This window comes from Hippocampus comes, unplaced genomic scaffold (genome assembly GCF_001891065.2).
Source record: "Hippocampus comes isolate QL1 unplaced genomic scaffold, H_comes_QL1_v1.1 scaffold76, whole genome shotgun sequence".
NCBI lineage: Eukaryota > Metazoa > Chordata > Actinopteri > Syngnathiformes > Syngnathidae > Hippocampus > Hippocampus comes.
Genome location: NW_017805277.1, coordinates 1,608,136 through 1,628,966, shown reverse-complemented (window position 1 = coordinate 1,628,966; position 20,831 = coordinate 1,608,136). Strand labels below are relative to the sequence as shown.

At 39.4% G+C, this 20,831-nt stretch overlaps 1 protein-coding gene across 13 annotated transcripts in view; it reads right to left on the bottom strand.

Annotated features, from left to right (window-relative positions):
• Positions 1 to 20,629, bottom strand: part of LOC109516230 (neurexin-1a) — a 193,625-nt gene extending 172,996 nt beyond the window's left edge. For 6 of the 13 annotated variants that reach the window (XM_019870587.1, XM_019870588.1, XM_019870597.1 and 3 more), the window contains exons 1-5: positions 20,442 to 20,629; positions 17,188 to 18,411; positions 4,301 to 4,318; positions 2,200 to 2,229; positions 1,112 to 1,159 (exon numbers count right to left, since the gene is read on the bottom strand). In XM_019870587.1, coding sequence (XP_019726146.1) covers positions 1,112 to 1,159; positions 2,200 to 2,229; positions 4,301 to 4,318; positions 17,188 to 17,899 — 808 coding nt within the window. In that variant the 5' untranslated portion in view covers positions 17,900 to 18,411; positions 20,442 to 20,629. Of the gene's footprint in view, positions 1 to 1,111; positions 1,160 to 1,420; positions 1,513 to 2,199; positions 2,230 to 4,300; positions 4,319 to 17,187; positions 18,412 to 20,441 lie in introns of those variants that run through there. The other 7 variants (XM_019870593.1, XM_019870594.1, XM_019870596.1 and 4 more) reach the window with 4 other exon arrangements.
• Positions 20,630 to 20,831: the final 202 nt, after the last annotated feature.

The window sequence follows — 20,831 nt, the reverse complement described above, 5'->3', positions numbered from 1 at the left end:
CTCATCTCTGATTTTATTTCACCATATGGAACTGCATCAGATTTTGGGTGACTATTTGATGAATAATGTGGCAAAAGAAGAAAGAATTGTAGCACCATTGTGTTTCTTTCAAATTGTTTTGAGAGTTCTTTGTCAGTGATACATCAGGAAATGGGAAAAAAAAACAGCAACTGTTGGGGGGGGATATCCCGTTCTATTCTATATCTCAAGTCCTGCAAAACTACAGTGTTTAACATTTTATTTTACATTAGCGGTACTTTTTTGAATGTTTTAGTCTTTCGGTGTTTTAATTATATGTTTTAGATGATACTTGCTGATTGTTAAACATTGCCTGTGCAATACACACACACACATATATTGACTGTAAATCAGAAAATAACAGTACAATCGAACCTCTAAAGTCAGACACATTCCATTCTGTGACGCAGGTAGTTCAGAATTTGCTTTTTGAAAGGATGTGCACCACTAAATTCAATTAATTCACACTGTTTCCTCATACATAGATATATATCACTTTAGAGGTTCCATTGTACTGTTAGTTTCTGATTTAGAGTCAATTCATGTGGCATTATTGTGCATTTGGGTAAACCTTCACTCGAACGTAACGAGCAGCTGCTGTAGGTAACATACTTGGACATCCAGAACCTGAAGCAGACATTAGATCAAATACAGGAGGGACACTTACCTTCAAACACAGTACATGTGAAATTCTACTCATGTAAAATATAAGCAATAAAAATTCCGCTTGGGGTGTTTGTGTATTTTTTTTCCAGCAAGTTTAAATTCACATATGTAGTAACCAAAGACTATAGCAGAATATGTAAAAACAATACTGACATGTAAATTTTTACAGTGAGAAGTAGACACTTACCTGCTCAGATGCAGCTATGCAAGATGTACAGTATGTAACATTACACAACTCAAACTATTGAAACAATGTGGTGTTTGCAATGTGATAAGCCAGAGCAAGCAAAAGGCAAATGGGACAATGGCATGTCAAGCATCAAAAATGTATCTTCTCCGACTTGAGAATGTGTAATGCCCAATTATTATAGCAAAACGTGCTAATTCGTGCTTGGTTCAACACAAAAAAAAGGGAAGAAGGCTTTACCTTGAATGCTGAGTAGGGACCTTAGAAGCCAAGTTTCCCCTCTCTGCCCTGAGGAGGAGAGTCAAACGGTAAAGATCAGAAGTCCACTTACCCCACAGGGAGAAGAGGTGAGGATCACAGCCAGGATGGGAGGCCCACAACACTATGATCATGCCTCACACAACCCGAAACCCAGTGTTTGAACCATGGACAACAACACTACGTTCTTTCCTTCTGCCTGCCATTGTCGTCTCCCCATGCAGCAGGCAGGCGACAGATTGAATGCGTGAAGCAAAAGCTGCACCTACCTTGAAGACAGCTATTTAAAAGTGCCACTGACCTCAACTACATTAGTGGGTATGTAAATGTCGTCAGATCATGAATTAAGAACACGAAGAGTCTGGAAGTACCTTTAGTTTTACCTATGAGTTTTGATGGGATGGTCCATAGTGAAAGCAAGTTCCAGTCACAAAAAAAGAAAGAAAAAAAAAGGAGAACAAAAAGGAGAGGAGGAGACACCAATAAGTGCAATGTCAGGGTTCGGAAATGGAAAAAGAGAAAGAGGTTTGATGCTTTCACAAACTATATTTGCAAATAGAGATGAAATGGCTACACATGGAAAGATGGTTGCTTGAACTATGGCTGAATGCGAAGCAAAGTTTGAATGGCAGAAACCGCTACATTGCAGTGATTACCATGCATGCATTGTATTTTGAAAATGCCCTTTCATTAACACAGTACACTAGGGGTGTCCAACTCCGGTCCTTGAGGGCCCCTATCCAGATGTCTACCTCCTCAGCACACCTAACACGCTGGATAGGAACCCTCAAGAGGACTTCAGTTGGACCCCCCACCCCTCCCCCGCAATAAACCATTGGAATTTACAGTAAACACTCAAAGAACAGAATGGAAAGAAATTGAATGGACAGAGTCGCAGCTCATAAAAAGGGGTCATATACCCCGGAGAATGAACATCGAGGTCATTCTAATGAAGGACCACATTGAAAGTGTCCCGTTTTGTGCTGGCGTCAAACACACACATTTCAGAACACAATGACAGCATTAGGAAAAATGGAGGGAAGGCGGGAGAAAAAGAACAGAGCTCATACCTTGGTCGCCCATCATCAGGTGTGCCAGACCTTAAAAAGGAAAACAAGAGCACAGTCAGCAGAGAACTAGGGATCGTGGGAAGTTGTGTCAAAAATAAAAACGGACACAAAGGCATCTCTTTTCACAGTAGATGTCTGTGTTACTGGACAGGATGGGATAAGGAAGAGTCGGAGGGAGAAGAATTGGAGGGTGCACGCACAGGGTCAAGCCTGATGAGCATTCACAGTTAGAATGCGTCATCGGCTACTTACTCACTCAGACATCTTCATTCATGTTTCATCGTATCCGAGATTTGAAATGCACAGACTTTCATTCAGAGTGAAGAAGTCCCCCACCATGACTTTTAATTGAGTCGTCCGTGTACCATGCGGACACAAAATCTATTTAAATGTGCCTGTGACAAGCCAATTAAAGTGAAAAATAGAATAAAGATGATCAATGCGGGCAAAAAAACCCTAACATTGTAATGTTTCAGGTATCCCCAAATTGTGGCCTCCATATAGACGCCATTGTATGTGCCACAAATTAAAACCTTACCTCAGACATCTCTATTGGGAATAGGTCTTTATTTGCATGTACATATACATAATAATATAGTATTACAAATTATCAATATTAAACCAATTATACTGTATTTGGATATAGAGTTAATGATATTTAAAGTATGAATATGGATGGGTGTTTGGTGGCAGCATGGTGATTGAATGGTTAGCACCTCTGCCTCACAGTGCAGAGGTGCAGGGTTTGATTCCGGCTCTGGCCTTCCTGTCTGCCGTTTGCATGTTCTCCCCGTGCCCGCGTGGGTTTTCTCCGGGTATTCCGGTTTCCTCCCACATTCCAAAAACATGCATGGCAGATTAATGGAACACTCAAAATTGACCCGAGGTGTGAGTGTGAACGCGAATATTTGTCAATGTGTGTCCTGTGATTGGCTGACTACCCCGCCTACTGCCCGAAGACAGCTGGGATGGGCTCCAGCACCCCCACAACCTTCGTAAGGATAAGCAATTTAGAAAACGGATGGATAGATGGATGGATGGGTTTTATTGGAAATAATCTGTATATTACAGTATATGTTAAGTATACCTGGAGTTCTAAAACAAATAAAAGAAGGTGAATAGAGATATACAAAGGAATATTGACCAAGTCAGGATGGACCCAACTGATCTGAATGTGCGTTGATTCCCAGAGCATAAAAATGGACGCACACAACATTGCAAAATGGCCCCAGTTAATTTAGACAGACACCATTTCGGTATAAAATCATCTTCAGTACTGCATGAGGAAATCAGATTCCATTCTCGAATTAATCGGGGATTGGTTTCGTTTGTAAATCTTTAATTGCTTTTCCCCGAGAGAGAAGAGTGGATGATGTACCAAGCAATTAAAATCTGAAAGAAATTCCTCGATCCACCTCTAATCAAGCCTCGTTTGGCCCTACAAAAGCCAAATTTTGAACACAATGGTCTTGAATTTCATTAATGACATGTTAAAATCAGGTAAATGGGCAAAATGTGGATAAAATACTCATCAGTAAACCTAATAATACTAATAAGAGCAATAATCACTAAGTAACAATTAAATTTCAATTTATATTAAAAAGAAAATAATGTCCTAACAGCTATTAAAAGAAATTACATGTCAATCATTTGAAACACTTTTTTTTTCTCCTCAATGCAACTCATTCATGTGGTAGCACATTGGGGTCGTCAGACAGTTGTGTGGTGCTGCCTATTTAAAAATAAAGGCCAGACTTAATTTATAAACTCACTCATTTTAAGGGCTTCTAGTGCAACAATTACAAAGTAGAAATCCACCACCATCGTTTTAAACCACACTTTGAAAAAAAAATCTAAAGATGTATATGTGGCATTTATTAAATGACACAAAATCTATTCATATCAGGCATCTTCTCTCAGACACAGCTCGATGAAGAAAAATCTTGAGATCTCAGCAGACGCAATGATCACAACCTGATCATCCACTTACCACTTCAACAACACTAGTTGCCTGTGTCAAAACATGTGCTAACATTATTGTGTAGGTCCATCAACCATAAAGATTCATTCACATTTGCACAGCCACTTGGCTTATACCCACCTTCGGTATATTTCTCTTCTGGAAGCACGGACAGGCAAAGAGAAAGAAAGGAAGACATTCATTAAGCGGCATGCAGACTCGGACTGGCCGTTGCATGTTAGCATGCAAGGCATTGAAAAATCACATGCAAGTGACCTAATACAACCCCATTTCTAATTTTGCACCTCTTTCCTGTCCTTATTTATACACTGGAAGTCACGACAAGGTTGAACACTAGCAACGCCATCCCTTATAAGTTCATCTGATGTAAAAGTATATTATATTGTCTGGCACATTTTAGCGGATGATAAAACATCCAGCAACACTGTTAAATGACTTTAGAAAAAAAGGCTATGAGGCATCATGCTTGGGGGCTATCAAGCACATCTTGGGACTTACTCATTGTGTTATGTAGGGCACTTTAATTCATTTATTTAAGCACGAAGGACTTCAAATATTATTTAATTCACAGCACTAGATGAATGTATTATTTCGGTATACAAAGCTACTTGAGGATGCCTGTAATGAAATGCATTGCAGAAAAAAAAAGCAAAGAAAACTCTTAATAAATTCATTCGTGATAAACAATTCACTGTGACAGAGCAGGCAATTGAGAGCATGTGTTTTTTTAGGTGATTTGCTATTGAAAATATTGAACAGTGGCAGTTCCCTGAAAATGCTCAAATTCTATTTTGGGTGTGAGTGATGTGCGAAGGTGAAAGGAGGAAAAAAAAAAGTCATGTGACACACGAATGAAGGAGTCTAAGAAATGAATATGGATTATAAGCATGCTCAATTATTTTTTTTTTACAGCTGAATTGCATGCACAATGAGATGTTTAAGGCCCATAGACTGCCTATAAAAAAAAAAAAAAAAACATAACAGTCAGCCATGGTTTGCTTCTCCAATGCGGGTTCTTGGCTTAAATACCATACAAAAAACATTTTTTTTCCTCTATATTTTCTGATGAGAGAGTAAAATCTTCACTATAGGAACACATGCAATGTCTAATTATCATTACTTAAAAGACATCAGTACGGCTGGAAAAAAAAAATGGGGAAACGCAGCAAAGACCAATTTAAACCACAACAACAAATTCCTACCTCTTTAAAATGCTTTGTTGCCCAAATTCAAACGATCATATGACCCAAAAACTTACCATCATCACTGGTTCCCCCTTAGACACCATGCATAAAAACATTTACATCAGAGCTTTGTGAACAAATTGCAAAGTAACAGAGCGCCCGACTGTTTCAGTTGACCAGTTTGCCGATGCCTCATTAAAATCGGATACTTGTTTTTTCTTTTTTGAAAATATATTTATCAAGCACAAATGCAACTTTGTGGAATGTTTCATTCCTACAGGTGGACATCTGAAGACCTTCTGGATACTTTGTTCACAAAGCTTGAAGATGACAAGACTTGCTGAAAAAGCATCCAGGCAAAGCATGATGACGATACTTGTAAAGCAAATAAATGTACGATGATGTCGAAACTGCAAAGACCGACAAAGACATTAAGATTAATTATTTCACTTAACTACTTTTGAAAGGCGGGGCCTTGACACATTTTTTTTTGTTTCTTTTTTTCACACTGTAAAAAGGCAAGGGGAGTTGTGTGGATTATTATAACTTGTGTTCAATAGTATAATTCATTTATTCTGCAAAGCGTAATTTTTTTTTATGAATTCTGTGACTTTATTTTTGTAAAATGTTGACTTTCTTACATATTACCCGCTTTTCACTTTACGCCATTGGCTTTGTAGGCTCATTTTCTTTTTTTAAAATCTACTCAACTCAACTGTATTTATAAAGCACAACAACCGCTATCGAAGCAAATAACTCAAATCCCATCATCACGTTGAACTGAGATATAAATTCTAAAAATGTGTGCAAAACATCTTTTTTTTAAATGCAATCTACCTGTATGATCTCTTGATGCCACCGCTATGATTTCAATTTACTCCATTCTAATGAAAAGAAATTTTACTTGATCAACTGCCATACTAGGTCATTAAAAGAAGACCCTGATAACCCCCCCCCCCTTCTCTCTCTCTCTCTCTCTCTCTCTCACACACACACACACGCACACGCACACACACACACACGCACACGCACACACACACACACGCACACGCACACACACACACACGCACACGCACACACACACACACTCACGGTCTCCACACACTTTCTTTCAGAAATGTACCCAGCTGGTTACATTCTAATCCAGAGACATAAATCCCTTTAATCCCCTTGTCAAAGTGATCCTAGTGCTATTGTGCCGGTAACACTACACTAAAATGCACTCTGCTGTCTATCACACACAATCTGCATCTTGTGCTACTGATCATTTTGCAACAGAAACTCATAATGCGTGTGCAGTAATTACATTAGAAAGTCAAAGCACCGCTTTACGGGAAGAAACATCTGGCATGCAGTAATGACACAAAACACATTGAGAAAGGTTACAAATTACATCATTTGTTTGTTTGTTCCGCTGCATTGCTTTTGACACCAAACATCCCGACTCAAAAGTGCTGGGACACTTTGCAAATACTATACATCTCCTGTGAGTGGAATTGGAAGAATAGTTTGTTGGTCCCCACCTCAGTAGTTATATCCGATTCCTCGAAGTGTTGAGGGGAATATTTGGTGATTTTTTTTGTAAGACTTAAGATAATATCGCCATTGTCTTTTAGTTTGCACACCCTCTGAAGCCACAGTAATCGGCAGGATCACTAAAATCATTTCCCTAATATGATAATGACACTTGATGCTTTCAAATGAGCCTGCATAACGACTTAACTGCACCCTGAAGGTTTACAGCCCTTACCTGGAAAATAGCAACTGTTTTTTTAAGAACAACTATTCGTGTAAAATGTGAAATAACAAACGAAGACAAGTGTGATGTATCAAATACAGTATATTGCGGTATTCCGCTGGGCATCTATAATCGGTCCAATTGGTGTATGTAGTGTTTGATTTGTAGTCGGCGTTTGTTTTATTTTTCATTGTTTGTATGCCTTGCCTTGCTTGCTCTGGTAGTTTTACTTCCAGATTTTGTTTCAGGCCTGCCTCTTTTTCTTTTTTTTATCCACTCATCTGCTCTAGATTGAGTTGAGATTCTCCTTGTTAGCCATGGTGCATTGCTATTGCGGTTTCATCCTTGCTGTATTGGATGAACAACTCTGCTGTCTCATCTCATGTTCCGCTGAGCACTTTAATAAATGGGTCCCCAACCACAATGCTGCGGACAAGTAACAGGCCACAATGAGAGACTGAACAAAAAGCAATATTTTATTGATCATCAGAGTCTTAAAGAAATTTCATTTTGAAATTCATGTCTGTCTGCCTCTGCCTTTGTCAAAATGCTCATCTCAACCATTTGATACAGCAAAAAAGGTGTGCTAGTTGACTCACAGGCAGCGGCTTGGCCTTCTCTGGTTTTGAAAAATGGAAATGTTTTTAAGACTTGCCCAAAATAACCATCACTGAGGTACATTGTCTTTGTAAGTCCCCCTCCAAAGGAAAGAGTGGGCTTTGATGTCTGTCTCCTTCACATTCACGGATATAAATATATATGTCAGTAATAATCATGTTTTGGTTACATTCGACATGGGTTATCAATATGTGAATAAACAAAACCTGTTAGTAATTAAGCATGCGGTAATGTATTAGTGTGGACTAACATTGTATTCTTACAGTAAACTCGTGTGGATTTCAATTAACTTTTTTTTAATCTCTTTTTGTATTATTAGTGTCAAACAAAGACAAACAGATGGACAGACAGAATAAGTGGCTTTGCAAGCTTTCTGCTTCATATCCGTTAAAACCTCACAGTTGAGCTGCTTCAGGTTATTGGTAGCTTTCCTCCATCTTAACATGCACAGGATCCAATGTCATATTTGGATACGCCAAATGTTGGTATTCCAAATGTAGATTTAATTTTTAGTTGCCAGATCTCTTTCTTCAACAAGTCTATTTCTCCTTTTAAGTGATTTAATAATTGAATGCACTGCCGTGTCCAGTAGAGCAGGTTTTTGGGACAGAGCAATACACACAATCATGAGTGAGCTCAACATAACTAGGAAATCTGTGGTAGATTAAAACGGCATTTTAGGATGACTGTTTGCATGTTGGAACGCAACAATGTGCATGGTACTGCTTGGTTTGCGTTTGGGGGGGGGGGGGGGGACAAAAAATAAACTTGTTTAAGAGTCATCCCCAGCTGTTAACTCAAGACTATGAAAACACCGATGTCATTTTGAGCTAAATCTGAAATAGGTAAATTATTTTATCTACAATGGATTTAAGTGAGGTGCAAAGATCCGATTAATCTAACGTGCATGTTTTTTTGGAATGTGGCAGTATATCGGAGTATCCAGAGAAAAGCTTGTGCAAGGGGAGAACATGCAAATTCCACACAGTAAGGCCCGATTTGAAATTTGAAACTAGAAGCTCTTGACTAGGCAACCGTGCTAACCACAACGTCACTGTACTGCCCCTTAATAGAGTATTATTTTCTAAAAGTTGTATGTGTCGGAGAATGCTCCAGAAGCCATCGTGTAAGTGTAGATCTGTAGATCCCATAGCTGATGACGTGTTGTTCCCAAACTACTTGCAACTGAATCAACAGTGCCTTAATCAACAGGACCTCTGCTGGCTGCAGCCAGGTAGTGCAGCCTAAACTGCCTCACAATCAATTATTAAATAATTTCACAAAATCAACAGTATGATCGCTTGACTGTTTGAGTGTAATTCCTGCTCCGAGTTGTTACGACACCCAATTAGGAAACGATAACATTCAGTGAGTAACTTCATGAAACTACGTTAACTCATGTTAAATATTATGATCGCCGCTTATCCAAACAAGAGTTTAATTTCCAAATAGCTTCAAATTGAAGCAGTTTTGTCATGCTGCTATTCTTTTTTTAAAAAGTAGGTCAGTTTGAACAAACCCTAAAATGAAACACTGGAACATGAATTGCTTAATAATTGCTTTCATTATTGTAATGCTCAGTTAATAATGACAGAGAGAGGCTTGAAGCACATGTGCTTTTGATTCCTTTGGCTAGATGATAGGCAAATAAAGCAAATGAAGCCAGAAATGCGAAGTGTTATTTCTGCATACTGGTGAATTTTTATTCAATCTCATTCACATATACTTTGTAGGTTAAGATTCGATTTTATAATGTATGACATGCAATAGTGAATAATCTTTTGTACATCCAAAAATTAAATGGAAATTGTCTTTTGGAGGAAACTTTCTGTAGTTTTCTGCTTTGCGTTAACATTGCAGGGTCTGTTTTTGTGACGTGGCTTGACTCCTGTGTGGCACATCTCTGCGTTGGGGCGGGTTAAAACCGATGTTGGTCATTTCGGAGATGAGCGCAGGCTGTGAAAAAAAAAAAGGGCTGCGCCACGGAGCGATTGGTCACAGCCAAATTCAGTCAGCCCCATCAATGGTAGTTTGATCTCCAAATTGAGATTTTCTAGCTTTCTGCAGTTACAGTAAACCATCTCTAAACCGACATAAAAACAGGACAGGGCACGAAAGAACTGAAATAGTGGCTAAGTGTATAAGTGTATGTATGCTGTATAACTACTGTATGTTATTGCAATAATTATATACGCCTATTTGAACTAGCTAGGATGTGTGATTTACACCAAGTATGGCCTTGTATTAGATGGATGAATATGTACTGTATTTGCACGTAAGTAAAGCCATGGTGGTCGATGTTGTAATGGATGTAGACTAAAACTAATGACATAAAACTAAACTACATTGAAAACTCGGAAAGTAGTTCCTGAAAATAAGCTTATCAAATCATTTTAAAGTGAATATTGTTTATTTGTTTCCAAAGTTGTCTTTTAAATTCATGAGAATGATCAGAAGGGTAATTCAGAATGCATTCATTGCAAGGTCTTGCATGAACAATAACAGCTCGGGAAGATTAGAAATGATGGATAACTCTAATACATTGTTTGCATTATACCAGATGGGACAAGGACTCTTCTTTGAATTATTACAAACTACAAATCATGGAAAATATTCACAGCCGATGGGGGAAAAAATGCATTGAACAAATGGCGCAGGAAGGTCAGAGACGTGCAAATAGAACATATACAAGCCTTGAAACAAAGGTCAAAGCCAGCAGGGGATGTGTTGTCAAATAACAATTTTGCCCAAAATCAAGAGTAATGAGTCTAAGGGGTCTATTTTCATCGACATCGGTTGGTGCGCCATGCGTAAAAATGGCCACATGTTGATTTTTTCACGGTATGTCGATCCTATGTCGATTTGATATATATATATATATATATATGCCTGATATGATTAAGCGTATTGTGCAGCTGTATGTTCTGAGCAGATGGCGTGCTGTGCTGACAATAGTCCAATGGTGATCTTTTCAGAGAGACAGACAAAACAGAGGGGGGATTTCAGAGAGCAGATGTGCGGTAGAACCTTGTCGTTCTTTCACATCTTGTGGTTTGGAATGATCCAACAGGATTATCGGAGCAGTGTATACTCTAGTTCTTATAACCTTAATCCCAGGATTGACAAAATCTGGGATCGTGTTACAGGCAAGGAAACTTTTTTTTTTCTCTGATGCAATAATGGTAATATGCTCCCCCGGTGGGAGGCTTAAGAAATTAAACTTGTCAAAGTTTATAAAACAGAGCGGGCAACTTTTTTGGGGCTAAGTGTTATGCACCACTTATCACCAAGTGTCTTTCTTCTCAAATTGTACTTTGAAGTGACTTAAAGAAACCAGAATGGTGCTTTTTTTTCTTACAAATGTGTGAAATGATGTGGGGCTCTTCTGCTGACATGAAGTAAAATAAAACAAAACACACACACACACACACACACACACACACACACACACACACACACACACACACAAAGTACAGAGTGCATTAAATATAGATTAGCTAGTAATGTTAACATGAAGATAGATATCTTCAGGATGAATACAAAGGCTGAGACATATAGAGGGAAAAACGTTCCAAAATGGTCAAGAGTCCAGAGGTGTCAAACTCCGGTCCTGGAGGGCCGCCATTCTGCTTGTCTTCCTGTTGCAACACACCTGATTCAAACAGGATCGATATCAGGCTTCTGCAGAGCTTGCTGCTCAGCTGATCATTCGAATCAGGTGTTGCAACAGCGAGAGATGGAAAACATGCAGGACGGTGGACCTCCAGGACCAGAGTTTGACACCTATGGCTTAGACTTTAGCACTATCAGAATCAAATGGCTGATTTTAACACTCAGCGAGGATTAATACAATGTAAAATGAGCTAAACTGCAAAATGTCTTCAAAGTGTGACACAAACCCCAAACTACATCACAGATTATGTAGATTGTGCCTCTTACTTTTACAATTTGACAACCTCAAAGAATTTCAACTTCAGGGAGGAGTGTGGAATGAAAGAGCATTCATGTTTTAGTATCAGTGTTTGCACATTGCAACTATGCTTGTATTTTTTGATGTTCCAGATGTTTCAAAAGTGCCCCTGTCAAATTGTAAATATAGTCTGTAGTCTGGAATCAAATAAATGATGTTGTTGTATTGTGGTGGTGTTTTTTGTTTTGATTAATGACAGATTAATATAGTATAATGGAGTGCCCTTTCTTGGCTGCATCAAGCAGAGGCGTTGATTACTGGTTTGTCTACGGGAGAATATCACCCCACTTCCTATTGTGGCCGATGCATAACTGTCAAAACAAAAGCTCCAAATTTTGTAAATGAGGAATATGTCCCATGTTATTTTCAGAATTTTTCAAATGGCCATAAAATAGACATTTAAAATGCAAAATAATAAATTAGTTGATAATGAGTCCCCCACCCCCCGCCCACCACTCACTGTTTCACGTAAAATGTGCTAAAGACACATAAGCGGAGTCTTTGTTGTATGCATTGTTTTACAGTATTTCTCTTCCTACAGGCGCATCCGCTATAGAGGTCATAATTTGACTAATTAAATGTTTACATAACATTATGCGGTAGGAGCCTCAATAAGAACCTGTGAAGTTTTATTACGGATATTAGGTGTATCTAGGCTTTGTACCCTAACAAAGAAAAAGAAGATGTAAGGAAGAACTGTCAAACAACTGTCTACACACCCTTTGACAGTCACAGTTGCATTTAAACTCGATAGAAATCCCACAGGGAATACCTCTAATCTTTTGATCCCAATATCTGTCTTTAGACTCGGAGGCAGTAACGTACTATTAATCTGCTTTCGTCCGAGTGGAGCCGCACTTCGGCTTCTAGAAAATGACACTTTCCCAGATATAGGTTGTGCTCTCGCAGTGATCGACGCACGTTGTAGGAAGCACTCATTCAAATGAAAAATGCAACGTCCTGTAACATGCAGAGCACTTCCATTCGCGAAGCTGTGGGTGAAGGATTGCATGAGTCACTACCATAGAATACGGCGCACCGACTTTGTCGAGAGGCCGCCCCTTTGGTACCGGGGTCAGTTGACAGGTTTAGTAGCACTTCTGAGACTAGGTTAGGTTACTATTAATAGCTACATTTCCATCAAGCGGGATGCTTCAGTTTGCCACTGGATGGCTAGGATCACGAAGCGTATGTTTCAGGTGTGTATGGAGAATTTTGAGAGCCAAGTTACTTGAACAGTATTCGAATTGAAGTGTACTTTTTATTTGATGATGTTCCATGAATTCCAACATTTTATACAAGGGAACATCTGAAAGTAGAAGTGGAAAAATATGATTTATTGTGGGAAATTTTGCAATCAATTAGCTAAAATATTTTGTTGTTTTTATATATATATATATATATATACATATATATATATATATATATATATATATATATATACTGTATATGTGTGTGTGTGTGTATGTGTGTATGCGTCAATGCCAAGTCACTGCACTGTGTCACCTAACAACACCAAATCCACTGAGAGAACAGTTGGAAAAATAAGTGCCCCTGACCTGAATTGTAACAAATTTAAACACTCACGCTAATTTGCTCTCTCCTCCTTTCCAAAAGCGGAGGGAACAGCAGCATAAAAAACACTGCAAAATGTAGCCTGGGAGAACTGCCATAACAGCCAGAGACAGACAGTCGAGCTCATGAGGCAAGGAAGTGCACTGAGTGACTATTGTGAAAATATATAGCGCTAACTCCTGCCCCAGTGCACGAGTTGATTGATGACATTTCCTTTATTGGAAGTAAAGGTTGGTTGAGACTGTGAAATATGACCTGGTCGCTGCACACATATGTATGCTTTTACTGTTCAAGGCAGCCTCCACTAGCTCCAGCATAAGTCAAACTGCCTATGAATCAGATAATGGACCAAATAAAGTGCTACATCTTCTTAGTGCGGCTTTTTTTTTTTTTCCAGGGCTGATTTGTGTTGAGCTAATGTGCAATGAAATGAACGACATCATTTCATCTTATCTGGATGCAAATATGGCAATGCATCTATGTTATTTCTCTAATGAGAAACGGGAGCAGAGATTCAGTGGGACTAAGCGATAGCTACCAAACAATGCATTTAAATAATTGTTCTCACCGATCAAAGGGATTTGTGGAGGCGTAGTCATGCAATGTGCATGCTTGTGATTGAGCAGGGGAGAAATGACAGTTGTTGTAGCACAGCCACTAATCCTTTCATCTGATCAAAGTAATAGAGCAGCTTTGAAATGATTTAATGGACAGGTAATGTCAAAATTTCAAGGTATTTTAAGGTTGAATCCGGGTGCTTGCATTAGCTAAGATGAGATGTGGATGGAGGACAACTTTTGTTTACTACGCTGACATATTTGGATCTGCCAAGCAAAAATATTTTCGCTCAATTTGGCGGTTGAATCTAATTCTGAGTGACATAATTGGATGCTCCCGTTGTTGTTCAATATTCGGTTCAAAACGCCAGCTCCCCGTCTCAGTTTTAAATGAGTGCTGTGAATTTGGATGGATGGCCATTGATCATATTTCTTTGCAGCAATTAGTTGGTGATAAAGCAAGCATAAATGAACATTCTGTTAACCGTACTGTGAAGGGCAAAGATATTGCTCACTGTAAACATCCAACCTATTGAATGCAATCAATAACCTGCATTCACACAATCTGAGTATGGCGGGGTCTCTGAAACGCAATAGCCCGGGTACACATGGAGACTTTTTTCGTCAGTCTGATTGAAATCATTGCAAATGAAGATTTCTTGTCACTTGTATACATCTTTTCCGTACCGCCGTTTAAATGCTTCACTCCATTAATCAGACGAGCCATGTGACAGCCATGCGGCACGCGGGGATTGTTGGAAACATCATGTGATTTATCAAAATTGAGTTATTTGGGTTTTTTTTCTTTTTCTTTTTTAGCACAGTAGTGGTGATAGTTTTAAGCATTTTTATGAACGCAACATTTTGATAAAAACAAGTTGGATGTCCTTTCAAACAAGATCTCGAATAAACTCAGGTAAGACGCTGCCATTTTACGGTGCGTCTATAACGACGTCATGGCATAATTACGTCAAGACAGCGCATGCGCAGACCGAACGCTGGCTATTCTGCTTGCACCGTTTACATCACGCCATATAAAAACTCTACCACCCGTTTTATTCCGATTGAAGTGTTTATATGGAGCAGTTTCATTCTGTTTGGTCATTCTGATACATTCTAACATGGTCTAACATGGCTCCATGTAAACCTGGCTAGTGTTGCAACTGGATTAGAAGAAAAGCCAACAGTTACCTTTTCCTTATGATATGATTTGAATAGTAATGTTATAATTCATTATTGTCTTTGTTTTGTGCATTTTAATGAGGGCATGTTATTTTCTTCTACATTTTCATTAATTGTAAAGAAACAGTTGGGTTTCTTGAGTAGTCAAGAATGAGAAAAAGAATAAGAAAACCTTTATTTGTCTCACAATGGAGAAATTCCCAATTTACACTAGCAAAATTATGAAAGGGAGAAAGTATAAGACAAAAAGTCACAAAAAAGATTCAAAAAAATGTCACAAAAAAAGAAAACAAGAAAATATTGTATTTTGTTGGCTGCTTAATTGAGCATATTCGCCCAGCCAATTTCCATTTATTGACAAAATAATCAACAGATTAATCAAATTGCAGCACTATTTTGAATATTTAAATCTCTCATGAATGTGAAGTGGGTGGAATACCATATTGGTTACTGTGGCCTGGCGTTAATCATTCTTTCTATCAATCAATGAATCTTTTTTTTTTTTTAATCTCATTCACACCTCACTTGACTATGGGGAAAATGAGAATCATTCTCTTGCACAAATCTACTACTACAAAAATATACATCATACATAAATAATAAATGATGTGACTGAGCAGGCTGTAAAATTTTGTTGAGATTTTTGTTATACTGATGTCCAGTAATTTGAAATGACAAATAGATGCGGCTCCACTCCGTAAACCAGTGGATTAACCACAGCACCCTGAATTCATGAAGTCAGTTCAGAAGGTTCACTCATGTTGTTGTCGGCCAATCATAGAAATGGGAATCCAGCAGGAACTCAAACATGCAGGCTACATGGACGACATTTTAATTAGTTGTATATGCCTCACCAACTATCGGCAATCCAGTGAGAGCAACTTGGGCTGCAGTTACAGGTCAATTAAACCTGACCTAATGAGCTTATTGTTAACAAAATATTACATGCTCGGATGAGCCTACCGGAAAATTAACATTCAAACATTTAATAGGGCTAATAGGAACATATGTCTAGAATATAAACCCCCTGAATAGGACCAAGTGAATTGAGGTCTATAATGTCTGCCTCTTACTATAATGTACACACCGCACATCATCAGATCGGCTTCAGAGCAATTAGATTGGATGTGACTGGCAATGCCATCGCATCAAGCAAAATCATTGCTTTCTCGATCTCAAATTTGATCAACCTGAACAACAAGTCAATTGGATGGAGGAATTAAACATCTCGTCTAGTCTGGATAAAATTATATGGCATTACAAATATACGGTATGTTGATTATTTCAATTTTAGTAATGAAATATATTATTGAGGGCAAGTTATTTTTTTTTATGCTTGCATTTAAAATTAAAACAGCTCTTGATTGATTGACAACTTAACTCAGACACTTCACGACTGACTCGTACTACATGGGAGATCGGCTGGGGGTGCTTAAAAAACACGTTTGGCAGGGGAGGCAGTGGGTGGTTTCACTTGTTGAATTAACTGACACCAAAACAAACTAATAATACATTTGTAGGTCTGGGTCCGCAGAGACAGGAATCTGGGTGCAGATCTAGACTGAGGTCCACCTATTGAGGACTTCCATTTCCTTGGGTTGGAATCCATAGAGGCATTATGTTTTCATTATGCATGTGTCGGAAGGAGTAGTAGTCAAAACAATGGTGCATTATGGGACAGCATTTGGATTCTTACTCGTGTCGTTGTATACACACCATCGACAAGATCATAACTGTCTTGCGTCACCATTTTGTGTGATTCTATGCATCTTACATTGTTGTATTTATTAAGAATATTGATCATTTAATCCTTCGACTACATCAAACATTTTGGTTTTTGCATCTGATGGAAGGCACAGGAGGGATCGTTTCATAGGTCAACCAATCCCAGCGGACTGGTAGGATAGGAATGGAAGGAGACCTTTGGGGATGGAGAGCACCAGCGTCTTTTCTTAATGAGGCCTAGCAGGAGATCCACTCATTCCAAACAACAGCAGATCAATGGCACACATCCCATTACTGGAACAAATGGCCTTCACGACGTACAGGAAGGGATTGTTTCACTTTTGAAAATATCTCCATGTTGTGGGGAATTTGAATTTTCAAATATCACTCAATGTTTCAAGTTGGTGCTTTTTACAGAAGACATTTTGTAAAGTCAAAGTGGATGCAAGATATCTTACCTTCGCTGCAGTCCGTTCCTTGGAATCCGGTTTGAGAGCAGTCACAGGTAGGTTTGTTGTTGATTAAACTGCACTGTCCACCATTTAAGCAGATGTTGGCTGCACCGCACAGGTCCTTTATGACCCCTTCACTGTCCACAATGGCAGATGCTGTGTTGTTGACCTTTATGTCCGTTATCCAACCAGTGAAAGGGGGCTGATCCCTGATGGCAGCAGACGTGAGCCGCAACGCCACCGATCGCAACTCCGGCGGGATGCCGCCGACGAACATGTGGCTGAAAACTGTCATATCCCGTCTTTTGGACTTCACCTCCACCCATTTGATCTCATTGTCCACCATCAGGGTTGTGTTCTTAAAGTTTCTCCTTAGGGTGACAGCGTGCCACTGGCTGTCATTGACCGCCGTGTCAGATATTACGAAGGCGGGCTCGGCACAGAAGATGGAAAAGCGAAGGCTGAGTTTCCCGTTCAGTAAGAGGAGTTCCAAAAAGTCGCAAAATCCCTCGTCGTCAAAGTAAACCAGCAGCCCGTGGGAGCTCTTTGTTTTCATGTTGAAACTCATTTCACTTTCACAGCACGCGTTCCAAACCGGGAACCGAGCCCACTGTCCCTGTGCACCTGTAAACTCCAGGCAAGTGCCAACTTCTACGTAGCCACAAATGAGCAGCCCAACCCAAATCAAATGGGCACTGTGATGCTTTTGTAAAACCATTGTGAGAACGCTAATCTATGCAGATGGCTAAATGTATTTATAGGACGTTTTGATTCAGCAATAAGTGTCGTGAGTTGACTGTGACAGAGAAGAGGCAGACAATTAAGGGTCTCATTGTACAACAGACAAATCGAAGCACAATATTTGATTTTGTTACAGAGAAAAATATTAGCACTGCCTGGGCTGTTTGTGCCAAAATAATCTGATCTGTTTCAAGGTCCTCTCTGCCATGGCTCTGGAAAGCAAATTAACAGTGCTTCAAACACAAAAATTGTTTGTGATCATGGAAGAGCTCCTCCTGATGCCAGTTAGAGAATGCACGGTTTCACATGAGTTGAGATTGGAGCCTTAATCTTCATGTTCATGCCAACATGGTTTTGGCTGGTAACTGCAAGGCTTGCTGTGGGCTTTTCACCCCGCATCCTCTCTCACAAAGTGAAAATAAGCCATATGGAGACACACTGGCTGATGAGCTCATCAAAAGAGGCAGTCTGTCCATCCAAGCAAGTTCGCTGCAAAAGAAACAAAGTGTCAGTACAGCAGCAGCCTTTCACCTTAACCAAGTCTACATTTGCCTGTACCTTTATATACTTCACAATTAGAGAAACAAAAAATGGTGTCTATGGGAAAAACAAGCATTGACCGCCTAAACAAATATGTACCCTATTGCAGCGGAACCGCTACCCTCAAATGCCCTGAAAGTCACACAATTTGTAATTTTACCATAGCTCACACAACTCATTCCTACACGCAACAGCACTACAAGTCTCTGTCCTGGCTGCTCAGTACAAGACATTCAAAATAACAGTAAATTGACCCACATCCAGAACGAGCCATAGTCCCCCCTCTGCACATTCCGTTACCGTGACCATCACATATCAGAAGTTTGCTTTTGTTTTTCAGTTTTTAAATGCTGCCACTGACTTCTTTTAACAGTTGTATGGCTGTGAAGAATGTCACAAAGCACACGTGAAGTGAACTGACCTAAAATGATCCCTCACCCCACTTTAATTTACTATTATACAGTGGTTCACTTATTTTTACACTTGAATGAGAGTTAATGATAAATTGTCACTAACACAATTGCCTGAGTTGTATTTTTTTTATAATGGTGACAGTTTCAGAACAGATAAATTCAGATTCGATTATTTCTTTGGTATTTCATTGACAAACAGTCCAAGGAGTAACCCACCCTTCATCCAAAGTCACCTGGTTTAAGACCTACCTGTAAACGACCCTAATAATGACAAGACATACATGTGATGTTTGGATTGTTATTTCCTACAGTAACAATCTTAAACAAATTTGACCGTTGAGGTTCCACTGTATGATTCTTGCATATTTACGTTGCCTGAGAGCAGTGCCACCAGCCAGTGGATTCAGTCTTAAAGAATCAAACATTTATCATGAGCAGTAAGCAATTACTTTTTAGTCACTCTGAAATGTTAAGACTTATCCACAAGAAGATGAAACGCAAGATGATGCAGCAACAATGGCATGGGATCACCGCCCGGCATAAATCACCTCTTCCCTCGATCATCCTTAAACAGCTCACTGCCACTAGGGGGCATTTTAAAATATTTTTTGAAGATTGATATACTATGCTGTGATGTATTAACCAAGCTATCTTCGTCGATGCGCGGCTTTCTGTGTAATTCCCACATCATGCCACCCTTACTCATCATTCATACAATATTTCCAAGCGAACGTGTGCTTCAAACATGGACGTGCTCTTTGATGCAGTAAATAGATCATTAGGGTGTTTGCAAAAAGCAATTACTATGCACAAGCACAAGTGGAGTAGCGGACTCACTTTATAATAACACCATCAGAAAACATATATTTTATAATCAGCAATTTCATCAATTTTACTTTTTCATCCTTTTGTATGAAGCGAATTACTGGCCAGAATAAAAAAAATAAATAAAAAAAGCACGCACTTGAAGAAAAAAGTGCGCCATTTGCTCACAAAGGCGATTTGTGTAACGAAATGCGCACAGTTACCTCAATTTGCGTCTTGTATGATTAAAGGGTAGCGTTATGTTCACAGTAGATTTAGATTCAGCCACGTTCACGGAAACGCGAAGTAAATAATATGTTTTGTTTTCGAAAATGGTAGGCTATTAACTAACAACAGTTCATTCCGATGCTCGCCAGGCGCGTTTTTTTTTTTCCAAAAGCGACGGCATCAGCATCGTTTACACATCTCATGCCTTTACATCCTGCTTCAGACGACGAAGCTCAGAAGTGTTATTTTGCATCCAAATGCATTTCTGTTTCATTTTTACACCAGTGTTAAGGGCGAGGGGCAAAAGGGGAATCAAATGTTGCGCTACGATCACCTTCCTTACGCTCCGTAGACTTGTACCGGACCCTTAATATAGTTAGCGCAAAAAGGACAAGGGCGAAGACTCCACCTCATAAACACGTTGGCCAAAAACATCTCACATCTATCTAATATGTGTGCTGGAAAAAAAAAACATGCGAGGAGACAAGCCACTTCTACACTTTTACATCTAGTTATTTTTAAGGTGGCATTTACCTTCAACGCGCTTCCTTCCGCTGTGTCCTCAGCTTAAAAAAACGCGTAAGGAAAGAGAGAAATAAAAAAATAACAATATTGAAAAAGACCAGTGAGGTTTTGGGTGAAGAGCGGAAGAGTGAGAATCCAGTTTTGGTGGAGGTGGAGAGAGAGGTGCAGAGTGCTTTCCCGGTTGAGCTCGTTCACGGACTGCGAGCAGCCAGAGACACTGCGATCCACGTGACTCCCTCGTGCAGGGGAGGGGCTGCATGCAGCACCTTGGAGAGCGCTCTCGGTGTCCACACACAAACGAGACTATTGACATACTAACTTCTTATTCGAAAAACTGCAGTGATGAATTGCAGTAAAACCAAAACCTTTTCCGATGACACATTTTAGCGCCATTATACT